The sequence below is a fragment of the Chiloscyllium plagiosum genome, chromosome 28 (genome assembly GCF_004010195.1).
Source record: "Chiloscyllium plagiosum isolate BGI_BamShark_2017 chromosome 28, ASM401019v2, whole genome shotgun sequence".
Lineage (NCBI taxonomy): Eukaryota > Metazoa > Chordata > Chondrichthyes > Orectolobiformes > Hemiscylliidae > Chiloscyllium > Chiloscyllium plagiosum.
Genome location: NC_057737.1, coordinates 14128511 through 14141068, shown reverse-complemented (window position 1 = coordinate 14141068; position 12558 = coordinate 14128511). Strand labels below are relative to the sequence as shown.

Here is a 12558-nt window from a genome sequence, read left to right as displayed (position 1 = left end):
CTCAGTTGTTTCTTTTAAGGCTGAAAAGCTCCATATTCTTCATAGTGACAGCCTAGATGAGAATATAGATGACTTGGTCGAATGGGTGAGCATGTAACAGATGAAAGTTAAAGAAATGTGAGGTAATATATTTTAATGCAAAATGAAGTCCGAAAAAGGATACAATTCAAAACTGGGTGCGAGATTGGAGCAATAATGAAGTCAGCAGGGTAGGTAGAGGCATACCAAAGGAAAAAAGTGATAATGAACATTTATACATGCAAAAGTAGAGGCATACCAAAGGAAAAAAGTGATAATGAACATTTATACATGAAAAAGGAGAAAACTGGAAATACTAAGCAGGTTTGGCAGCATTTGTAGAGAGAGAAAATGAGTTAACATTTCAAGTCTGGTATGACACTTCTTCAGGACTGTGCTTGTTTCGGATTTCCAGCATTTTACTTGTAATCTTTACAAACACCGATTAAGCCTCAGCTGGAGTATTGTGTTCCACACCACACATTAGGGAGTATGTGAAGGCATTCGTATGATGCAGAAAACATTCATGACTGTGGTTTCACAAATGAGGGACTACAGTTCTGTGGATCAATTACTTGGGTCTGTTATCCTGAGAGAAGAGAATGTTTAGAGTAAATTTGAAAGAGTAGTTCAAAATAATGAGGGGCCTGGACTTTACAGAATAAATAGAAAATCTGTCCCCAGTAGCAGAAGGTTGAGAATCAGGGGATATCAATTTAAGGCAAATAGCAAAATCATTAAAAGCCAACTTGAGGAAAAACAGATGACATGTTGCCAACCCTGAGATGGGTGGTAAAGACAGCCACAGCCGCAAATGGTACTGCTGTCACATGGCTACAATAGAGGGTGCATTCACACAGTGTGAATGGCATCACTGGTTCAAAGAACCCCTGCTATCCTCACTCCACTCACAGCTCTGGTATTTGGTCCTCCTTCCCTCAGCTCTCCCACTTCCCACTTGCCAGTCCCATTCTGCTCTCCATTCAGCAGTGATGTATCATCGATAGTCACAGGTGAGGTGCTGGGAGTCTGGAGATTGGCTAATGTGGTGCCACTATTTAAGAAAAGTGGTAAGGACAATAGGCCGGGTGCTGGCAGGTGGGACTAGATTGGGTTGGGAAATCTGGTCGGCATGGACAGGTTGGACCGAAGGGTCTGTTTCCATGCTGTACATCTCTATGACGAGCCAAGGAACTATAGACCAATGAGCCTGATGTCCGTGATGGGCAAGTTGTTGGAGGAAATCCTGAGAGACAGGAGTACATGTATGTGGAAAGGCAAGGACTTATTAGGGATAGTCAACATGGCTTTGTGCATGGGAAATCATGTCTCACAAACTTGATTGAGTTTTTTGAAGAAGAAACAAAGAGGATTGATGAGGGCAGAACTGTAGACATAGAACATAGAACAGTACATAGGGCGACCAGTATTCCAAGTGCGGTCTAACCAAAGTTTTATAGACATGATCTATATGGACTTCTGTAAGGCATTCAACAACATTCCCCATGACAGACTGGTTAGCAAGATTAGATCTCATGGAATACAGGGAGAACTAGCCATTTGGATACAAAACTGGCTCAAAGGTAGAAGACAGAGGGTGGACATGGAGGGTTGTTTTTCAGACTGGAGGCCTGTGACCAGTGAAGTGCCACAAGGATCAGTGCTGGGTCCACTACTTTTTGTCATTCATATAAATGATTTGGATGCGAGTATAAGAGGCATAGTTAGTAAGTTTGCAGATGACACTAAAATTGGAGGTGTAGTGGACAGTGAAGAAGGTTACCTCAGATTACAATGGGATCTTGACCAGATGGGCCAATGGGCTAAGAAGTGGCAGATGGAGTTTAATTTAAATAAATACGAGGTGCTGCATTTTGGGAAAGCAAATTTTAGCAGGACTTATACACTTAATGGTAAGGTCCTAGGGAGTGATGCTGAACAAAGAGACCTTGGAGTGCAGGTTCATAGCTCCTTGAAAGTGGAGTCGCAGGTAGATAGGATAGTGAAGAAATATTGGTCAGAGTATTGAGTACAGGGGTTGGGAGGTCATGTTGCGGCTGTACAGGGCATTGGTTAGGCCACTGTTGGAATATTGCATGCAATTCTGGTCTTCTTCCTATTGGAAAGATCTTGTAAAACTTGAAAGGGTGCAAAAAAGATTTACAAGGATGTTGCCAGGGTTGGAGGACTTGAGCTACAGGCAGAGGTTAAATAGGCTGGGGCTGTTTTCCCTGGAGTGTCAGAGGCTGAAGGGTTATAAAATCATGAGGGACATGGAAAGGATAAATAGGCAAAGTATTTTCTCTAGGGTGGGGGAGTCCAGAACTAGAGGGCATCGGTTTAGGGTGAGCGGGGAAAGATATAAAAGAAACCTAAGGGGTAACTTTTTCACGCAGAGGGAGGTGCGTGTATGGAATGAGCTCCAAGAGGATGTGGTGGAGGCAGGTACAATTGCAACATTTAAGAGGCATCTGATGGGTATATGAATAGAAAGGGTTCGGAGGGATATGGGTTGGGTGCTGGCAGGTGGGACTAGATTGAGTTGGGATATCTGGTTGGCATGGACGGGTTGGACCGAAGGGTCTGTTTCCATGCTGTACATCTCTATGTTATATGCAATGCAACTGATTGGGCAGTGAGTGCATCCTCTTAGCAATAAATGCAGCTGAGGAAAAAGAAAATCTTTGGCATAGATATCTACGGCGAAAGTGAAGACTGAGCCCTTCACCACTACTGCGAAGCCTCTTCCAAGGATGCAAACCTTGAAGAAGGTCTCCTCTCTCTACGTTCATTCCTGAGGAAGGGCTTATGCCCGAAACGTCAATTCTCCTGCTCCTCAGATGCTGCCTGACCTGCTGCGCTTTTCTAGCACCACACTCTCGACATAGATGTCTACGGCACCAGATTCAGTCATGACTTTCAAATAGGAACGGGATAGTTATCTATAAAGAAATTAAATGCAGGACTCTGGAGAAAGGGTGAGGGAGAGAATAAGCAAATTGTTCACAGTGAAACAGCATTAGGCAGAACAGTCTCCCTCTGTGCTATAATCTTCATTGCAGCTCTTCTCTAAGCAATTCCCTTGTGTTTTGGAACTCAAAGCTACAAACTAGAAAACTCTGGTTACAACTTTAACCCATGCTGACTGTTTTGGTTTTTCAGTTTCACTTTAGCGTTACCCCTATTTTGGACTTGAAGGCAAGCATGTGTAAATTTATTTATTTGCTTTTGATTGCTGCTTAACAAGTCAAATAAACTCTTCCGCTCCTCGGATGCTGTCTGACCTGCTGTGCTTTTCCAGCACCATACTTTTTGACAAACAACCTTATTGCCAAACTCATCAATTTTTTTTACTCATTCACAGATATGGGTTTTGCTGGCTCGGTAGTTCAGCGTTTATTAATGCCAAGCAGTTGTTTTGCCCTTGATGGTGTTGAGATTATTTTGTGTGCTGCACTCATTTCAGGCAAGTGATGAGTATTCTGTCTTCCTGACCTTAGACTTGTAGATGCTGGACAAGCTTTGGGAAGTTAGGAAGTATGTTACTTACCACAGAACTCCCAGTCTGCTAAACTGCTCTTGTGCCATAGTAGTCACATGGTCGGTTCATTTTGGTTTCTGGTCAATGCTAATCACAGTATGTCAAGAAGGATTCAATGATGATAATGCCATTGAGAGACAAGGAGAGATGGTTAGATTATGTTTTGTTGAGGTGGTTATCGCCTGGCACTTGTGTAGTGCAAAAGCTATCTGCCCCTCATCAGCCCAACACTGAACATTGTCCAGGTCTTGTTGAATATTGATATGAACTGCTTCACTATCTGAGGGGTCATAAATGTTGGTGAACACTGCACAATCATCAGCAAACATTCCCACTTCTGACATTATTTTGGAGGGAAGGTAATTGATGAAGCAGCTGAAATAGTTGGACCTAAGAACTGGAACAGGTTGATTAAAAATATCTACCATGAGGAACTGCTCCAGAGCTATCCTACTACTGAAATGACTGACTTACAATAACTACAACAGTCTTCTTTTGCGCTAGATGTAACTCAAACCACAGAGGGTTTCTCCACAATCCCAATGAACTCTTCAATTGGTCAAATTGGTCAAATGTAGCCTTGATGTCAAGGGCAGTCACTGTCACCTTATCTCTTGAGTTCACCACTTTTTCCATATTTGGCCCAAAGCTGCAATGAGATCAGGAGCCGACTAGCCCTAATGGAGCCTAAACTGAGTGTCAGTGAGCAAGTCATTACTGAGTACTTGGCATTTGATGTTGATGATTAGAGGGCAGACAGATGAGGCTGAAACTGGTCAGGTAGATTTATCCTACTTTTGTCAACAGGATATATACCCAGACAATGTTCTACATTGTTGCATAGAAGACAATGTTTAGCTGTATTAGAACAACTTGGCTAGTAGCACGGGTGGTTCTGGAGCGCAAATCTTGAGTAGAATGCCAGAATGTTGCCAAGGCCAATTACTTTGTATTATCTAGTGCCGCCAACAATTTCTTGATATCAGGTGGAGTGAATCAAATTGGCAGAATAGTAGCATTTGTGATGCTGGGCACCTCTGAAGGAGGCGGAGATAGATCATCCACTTTGCACTTCTGGCTGAAGATGGTTGGAAATGCTTCATTCTTTTCTGACGTGTTGGACTCTCTCGTCAATGAGGATGGAGATATTTGTGGATCATCCTTCTTCAGTTAGTTGTTTAATTATCCACAACCACTCAAGATTGAATTTGGGGGGACTGCAGAGTTTAGATTTAATCCATGGGCTTTATCTCGGTTGATCAAGGGTTGCTGATGCTGATTAACATCCACTAACCTAGATCAGTGGTTCTCAACCGTTTCTAATTGAAAAACTTTTTTTAAATTGAATCAATGATCTCTGATGCACCAGCTTTAACTCAATACTATACAACACATTGGCAAACATGTATTTTGTGCCCATTCTTTGAGTTTAAGTAGCACAGAACTTTCTTTTCTCAAATGAGGCTGATCTCACCTGTGAGTCTACCTGGCAATTGACACTATTCCATGTGGATTTCCCTCTGCGATGAGACAGCCAGGCCCCTCTGCTCAGACACATGATAGCCAAGCTTCTATCCCACATTCAACCCACCTCCAGCCACCATTCATGCAAGTATTCTGGCAAGTGTCACAAACCACCAAGGTCTGTGGATCTCTGAGAAACATTGAAGTAGCCCAGAGAAATTTTAGGAACCTTAACAAAACAAGCAAATTATTTGTCGCAACAAAATCACAATATTGTGGTGTATTAACATACTAAACCAGATATGCTAACTCCACCAGAAAAATGCAGTTCAATTAATCTTTGTTCACATATGAAGAATAACCAGTTTAATGAATCTCCAAAGGTGGACAGGTGATCCTATCCGAGTCATCAGTTGACTGGTTATAAAGCAGGACATTTTGAGGGCATAAAAGATTATTTAAATGCAGTCTACTTCTTTTATCTTTGTTTCAAGAGAGAAAATGAAAAGACAAAATAGTTTGGAAACAAGCGGGGGTGGGTCCTGACAACTACGTGCCAAGGAACAAAACAAATCTATTGGGGTTTGGGTCTGGGACTTTATCTGCCAGCATCTCTCTAGGATGAATTTCTGAACCATCTTTTATGAACAGTTTTAGATTGATGTTAATTTTGTTTGCTAAACATCAAGCTACTGAGTAATCTCTTTCTTGCCAAACCATTCAATGTTTAACAGTACAATATGCATATGTTGAATACGCAGCAGAAGATTCTCAAAGAGTTTCAAGGATTTTATTGTAAATCTGTAGACATAAACATCAGTTTTCATCTTTTCCCTGTCCAGAAGCCAACTTCCCAACTGGGAAGAACCCAGCTCTTTTTATTAGATTTCTAAAAAGCCCCATATAGATGATATTACACACCTCTGAAACAAGTGAGACATGAACCTAGGCCCCGTTGCTCAATGGTAAGGGTATCTCTGCTGCACCATAAGAGGCCAAGGAACGCAACTTTTTTATTTTTAATTTCTTTTTATATCCAGAAGTGCTCTTTTCAACCACCAAATCACCCATGGTACTTATATCTACCAATGGCTGGTTTGCAATGCAGAATTACACCAACAGCGTGGCTTCAATTCCTACACTGGCTGAGATCACCATGGAAGACTCTCCTTTTCAAATTCTCCCCTCGCCTGAGGCAGAGTGACTCTCAGTTTAAAACACCACCAGTCATTTCTGTCTAATGAGATAGCAGCCCTATGGTCTGGCAAGAGTATGACAACTTTACCTTTACCACCACCACTAAATCACCCTATTTCCTATTAATCAATTTATGTGCAAAGCCCATTAAGGGAAATTCATTACCACCAAGGGAGAGGTAGGATGAGAGGGCCAGGTCTAAATCAAAATGGAGTTGGAAAGGGAAGAAGAACAGATCTCTATTTCTCTTTTCTATTGTTTGCAGAAGTGTTATCACAAATAACTGAACAGCTTTTCTCCTATGCCCAAATCACCCATGGTATGTTTCCTCTATTAACCACCACTAAACCCCATGTGTTCCAATTGATTAATTTACATGCAAAGCCCATTAACAACAATGCAATAACACCAAAGTTGAGGGAGACGTAGGGAGAGAGGGAGGTGATAAAGCATGCCATTTTCTGTGGTGCCACCTTTCTTTAAAAGCATCGAGAGTATCAGTGGACGAACCCATATACTTTACTTACACACATAACCAAAAGACTTTCCATGTCCATGGCAGTCCATGTCCAAATGCCGCAAAACCTGGGCAATAGCCAGGCTGGAGTTGAAAAGTGGCAAGTAACATTTGTACCACACAAGTACCAGACAATGAACATCCTCAATAAGAGACAATCTAACCATCACACCTTGACAATCAATGACATTACCATCACTGAATCCCCCATTATCAACATCTTGGGGTTACCAGTGACCAGAAACTCAACTGGATTCACCACATAAACACAGTGGCTACAAGAGCAGGTGAAAGTCTAGGAATCTTGCAGTGAGTAACTCACTTCCTGACTCTCCACAACCTGTGCACTATCTACAAGGCACAAGTCAGCAGCGTGATGGAATAGTCCGACTTGCCTGGATGAGTACAGCTCCAACAACACTCAATAAGCTTGACACTATCCAGGACAAAGTAGACCCATTTGTTTGACATCACATCCACAAACATTTAGTCACTCCACCACCAACGTTCAGTAGCAGCAGTGTGAACAATATACAAGACGTACTGCAATAATTTGCCAAAGATCTGTAGATGGCATTTTCCAAACCCATGACCACTAGCATCTGGGAGCACAAGGGCAGGAGGTACATGGTGACACCACCATCTGCAAGTTCCCCTCCAGGTCATTCTGACGTGGAAACAAAATCACTGCTCCTCCACTATTACTGGGTCAAAATCCTGGAACTCTGTCCCTAATGGTATGGTCAGTCTACCTACAGCATGTGGACTGTGGTGGTTCAGGAAAGCAGCTCACCACCATCTGCTCAAGGGCAGCTAGGGACAGGCAATAAATGTTTGGGTGAAGATTTGTAGCTCGGGTGCTCATTGTTGTGGTTCTGTTCGCCGAGCTGGAAATTTTTGTTGCAAACATTTCGTCCCCTGTCTCGGTGACATCCTCAGTGCTTGGGAGCCTCCTGTGAAGCGCTTCTGTGGTGTTTCCTCCGGCATTTATAGTGGCCTGTCCCTGCCGCTTCCGGTTGTCAGTTTCAGCTGTCCGCTGTAGTGGCCGGTATATTGGCTACTACAATATACACGCCGACGACAAGCAACATGAATTAGACTGGGACAACACTACCATTATAGGGCAAGCCAAACAAAGAACAGCCAGGGAATTCCTAGAAGCATGGCACTCATCCACAAACTCCATCAACAAACACATCGACCTGGACCCAATATACCGGCCACTACAGCGGACAGCTGAAACTGACAACCGGAAGCGGCAGGGACAGGCCACTATAAATGCCGGAGGAAACACCACAGAAGCGCTTCACAGGAGGCTACCAAGCACTGAGGATGTCACGTAAACAGGGGACGAAACATTTGCAACAAAAATTTCCAGCTCGGCGAACAGAACCACAACAACAGGCAATAAATGTTGACCCAGTGTCACCCATGTCCCATGCGTGAATAAAACAAATTAATGAGCAATGGGTATGGGCCACACCACACAAGCTTATAACCAGAAAAACCGCAGGCCTCGGCACTGGTAGATGGATCATACTGTTAGGCCTGATGGAGATACGCATGTGTGGGAACAGATGAACCCAGGGAACAAACTATTCTGGAGGGAGAAAGCAGTAAGAAAATGTGTAATACATGGAAATATGCATACTGTTCATACTGAAGCTCTATTTTGAAGTATGTACAAATCAGGCCAAGGTTTAATCATTTTTCCTTCTGGGCCTTTATGCCATTTTAGAGATTACCCCATTGGCCTCTTCAATGAGACCTCTCAGTTTTGTTCCAATGAACACGTCCTAGTCACCTTTCTCCACTGTATAGGCCACCATGTGGTATCGGCCACTGATTGGCTGGCAGCTCTCTTGAGGCAGGAAATCTGCCCTCCAGTAGGATTCTCAAGGTCAATTTCCTCTCACACTTGGCACTTATCAGATTAGTGCCTCTCATGTCTCCAGGAAACTGCCACATCAGGGTTGCCACGAGGTTTCCAGCTGATGGTTAGCCTCTCACCACCACTTTCTACCAAGCAGGCCCTCCACCCTCCTAAGCTGGAACCATTATGTTCCACCCACAGTCATTATTTGGTTGTACCTTCAGCTCCAAAGATTGCCACTTTTCTGAAGTTAGAAATCACACAACACCAGGTTATAGTCGAACAGGTTTATTGGGAAGCACTTTGTATGCCCCAATCCAACACCAGCATCTCCAAATCATCACTTTTCTTATGAAAGCCTAATTCATTTGAAGCTCCAAGTTGTGTTTAATGAGAGTTCTTGCAGCCAAGTTGCACAGTAATATTTAAACTCTAATTTAAATAAAAGTGCATCCTATTAGTTCAGGCATCCTTTTAAATATCTGCTGCAGTTCATACACGCCACCTCCCGCTTCCTCCAGCTTAGAAAATACACCTTGTGCAAATGAACAACACACACACAATGTGCAGATTATTGAAATAAGTGATCCTGCAGATGCCACTCTATTTGTTATTTGATGCTGGCCATTGTTTAGTTGCTGGGCACCAGTTAGTGTCTAAGTGGAAAATCTTCGGGTCTCTGCCAAAGACATTGGCAGGCTATCCAATAACTTGGAACACTGCAGCCAAGTTCAATGCCATCTTTGCCCAATGTCAAATAAACACTCTCTCCAGCTGGGCTGATGATAATAATTAGGCACATAAACATTGCTTGACACTTTTTTTTGGACTTTTACCCAAAGCTTGATGTCAGTTTCAGCATCCCTACCATCCCTGTGATTTGTCAGAACAGGGCGTATACAGGTCAATGAGTCTTGCTGACACCATTGCCTCTCATTCTACAGCATCTTTACTCTTTCCTTTGGCCTCTGTGTCAAAAGTGTTGGTGTGAATGAGGTGGTCAGTGATATCTGCAGCAGGGAAGTGTACAGAAAGCATGGAGTCAATGGATTAGGACGTTCAGGACTTTGGGACTTCACAGGACTGTGCCCTGTACAGTGCATGGGTCTGTCCCGAATGATGTTTCCAGTGCACTCTGCAATGCAAGTCTGTGCTTCCTGAGCATTTGCAAGTGTATCGGAGAAATGCCTTGGTGGTTGTAAGGGGGTTAGCAAATGTCAGATGTCAATGTCTGTGTGGGGAGGGATATTCGTGTCGCTTGTACCCATGCATTATGCTGAGATGATGTGTGATTCTGAGCAATATGAAGGCTGTTTGCAGCCAGTACCAAACTGACGTTGCCAGGTACCTGCTCTGATTTTCATGTTAATAATTCTCAATGTCTAACTTGTTTGGTAAAATAGGATGCTGGATATTAATGAGGCAAGTTAGGCTGGTTAGTAAGGCATTTTCACCAGCTACAATCACCGCAGCTGACAACTCACTGCTGCCTAATGAAAAACTTGCCTTGCCACTCGGCAAAGCCTGAAAGATGCAACAAGATGCTCCTGAAAATGAGACAGGCCTCACATACTTATCTGATTATGCCACAAATCTTGCAACAGCCCATGTTGCTCAGACCCCAAGAAGATTGCACATTATAACCTTAATGGTTATAATGCTTAATGCTTGAAAATTTCAACAGTGTTCCAAACTTTTAAATTATTTATGATCATCCTGCTACAGCACTTTACTGAAAATTAGTTATAAAAAGTTGGATTTAGGAAAACATTTTCTACTTAGGAATGCTCCATCTATTTAGTTATCAGGCAATATTCTGTCAGTAACATTTGTAGATGTATAATCTTTTTAATGTTTGACTTTGTATGGGACAAATATACTAGCTTTTTAATATATAATTATTGGCAACAAAAGACCAAATAACACTGTCAATAACAAACTGTCCAAATATTGAAAGCATTTACCACATGATATACTCACATGATATCACAGTAATGTTATCTCAAAGAGAGGCCTGCCACTTTTCATCAGCACTGTCATGTCACAATTCCACAAATAATTGTCTACACTACAGTGTAATATAAGGTTACAAACAGCAAAGCAAGAGTGAAGATAAGTCTCTTTGCAAGAAAGACCTGAGCTAGTAACCTATCACAAATATTATTATTATTAGCATTATCTTACTGCATGGAGTCTTAATGCATGCGTCTCAAGCGGTCTGTACCACTGAAACCGGCTAGATAAGGCATAATAGTCTTTTCCCATTCTATATGTTCTCATGTAGCCTTATTCAGTCAGAAGGGGAAAGTGAGGACTGCAAATGCTGGAGATCAGAGTCGAGAGTGTGGTGCTGGAAGAGCACAGCAGGTCAGGTATCATTCGAGGAGCAGGAGATTGACATTTCGGGCATAAGCCCTTCATCAGAATGGATTTGTACACTCCAGTCCAACACCGGCATCTTCAAATCATCCCTCATTACAACTACATTTTGATTTTAACCTTACTGCGATGCCTCTTCCAAAGATTTTACTGTACTCAAATTTCATTCCGTGTGCAAAAATCTTCATGAGCGAAAAGGTACCGCACAGTGAAAAGAAGATAACGTAGTTGCTTAATTAAAACCCACAGTTGTACGCTTTGTTTCCCTTCTTGCTCCACTCTTTATCACTCAACAAAAACTTGAGTGTTGGTACACAACAGTAGCAGCTCAAACAGTATAATACACGACAGTGTGAAATCCCAAAAATAAAAGTTCGTGAGTGGGGAGATGGGAGGGGATAAAGTGGTGCAAAAGGAGCGGATAGAGGGGGAGGGAAGGAAAGGGGGAAAGAGCGAGTGGTAGAGGAACAGTGGGTGGAGGGAGAGAGGTGAGTGAACGGGTATGTGCAAAAGGTCCTAAGTGCGCGCGAAATCCCGTGACGTCAGCGCCCCATCGCTTCCGGCAGGACGCCTTGTCCCTCCGCCGCTGATGTGAATCATCCGACGCGGAGGGAGAAGTGCGGGTTCGAGCTTTGGGGCGGAGAAGCGAGAGAAAAGAGAAGGGAAGAGAGGAGCGGGAACAGCGCGGTTGACCCTCGGTTCGTCGATGTAGCTATACGCGGAGACTCAGGGGGAAAGGACTTGTTGTGTCGGAGGAAAGAGGTGAAGAAAGGGGTTGGTGGAACTCTTTGTCGGGAGGTATGGGCATGCGCAGTCGCCGCGGTACTACTTGGTGCCGTTGGTTTGTGTGGAGCGAGGTGGGCGCCATTTTAATCTGGTGTCGGGAAGGGGCGGACAAGAGTTGGGGAGATTCCTTCCAATCATATACACAGCGCCTTTTTAGAAAAAAAAAGCACACACAACTCGCATTTTATTCGACATCGATCTTTCTGCGGCGTGTGTTGTGTCTGTGTGTCCACTGGCAGGTTGAGCGCGTACGTTGTGCTTCAAAAGAAAATCGCGCCAATCCACTTCCTTCGTCGTCCTCCGACATTTGCGATTTTTTTTTATCCGAAAATAACCACTCCGTTTGTCTACGTTTATTTTGGTTTAAATTTCTCCCTCAAACCAAACGGTTTTTGATTTTACCCCCCACCGTGACCCCTTTTTTGAGTCTCGCCAACCGTCGGGCTGGAGGGTAACGGGATGCAGAACCACAGCGGCGTGATCCGGGGCCCGGCGGGCAACAACGACTGTCGGATCTACGTCGGCAATCTACCGCCCGACATCCGCACCAAGGACATCGAGGACGTCTTCTACAAGTACGGCAGCATCAGGGACATCGACCTGAAGAACCGCCGCGGCGGCCCGCCGTTTGCCTTCGTAGAATTCGAAGACCCGAGGTACACGCAAAGACTGAAGACGGGGACAGACAGACAGAAGCAAGCCTTCCCCACCCCCACCCGTCGCCCCATCTCAACCTCCTGCACATCTTTTCCCTCTCCCTTCCCCCACTCTCTCCCCCCCCAT

General features: G+C 43.7%; 1 protein-coding gene across 1 annotated transcript in view; it reads left to right on the top strand.

The window, feature by feature from the left end:
* Nucleotides 1-11822: 11822 nt before the first annotated feature.
* LOC122563975 (serine/arginine-rich splicing factor 1) overlaps nt 11823-12558 on the top strand; it is a 5112-nt gene continuing 4376 nt past the window's right edge. Inside the window, exon 1 of the mRNA XM_043718357.1 lies at nt 11823-12431. Coding sequence (XP_043574292.1) covers nt 12235-12431 — 197 coding nt within the window. The 5' untranslated portion in view covers nt 11823-12234. The remainder of the gene's footprint in view (nt 12432-12558) is intronic.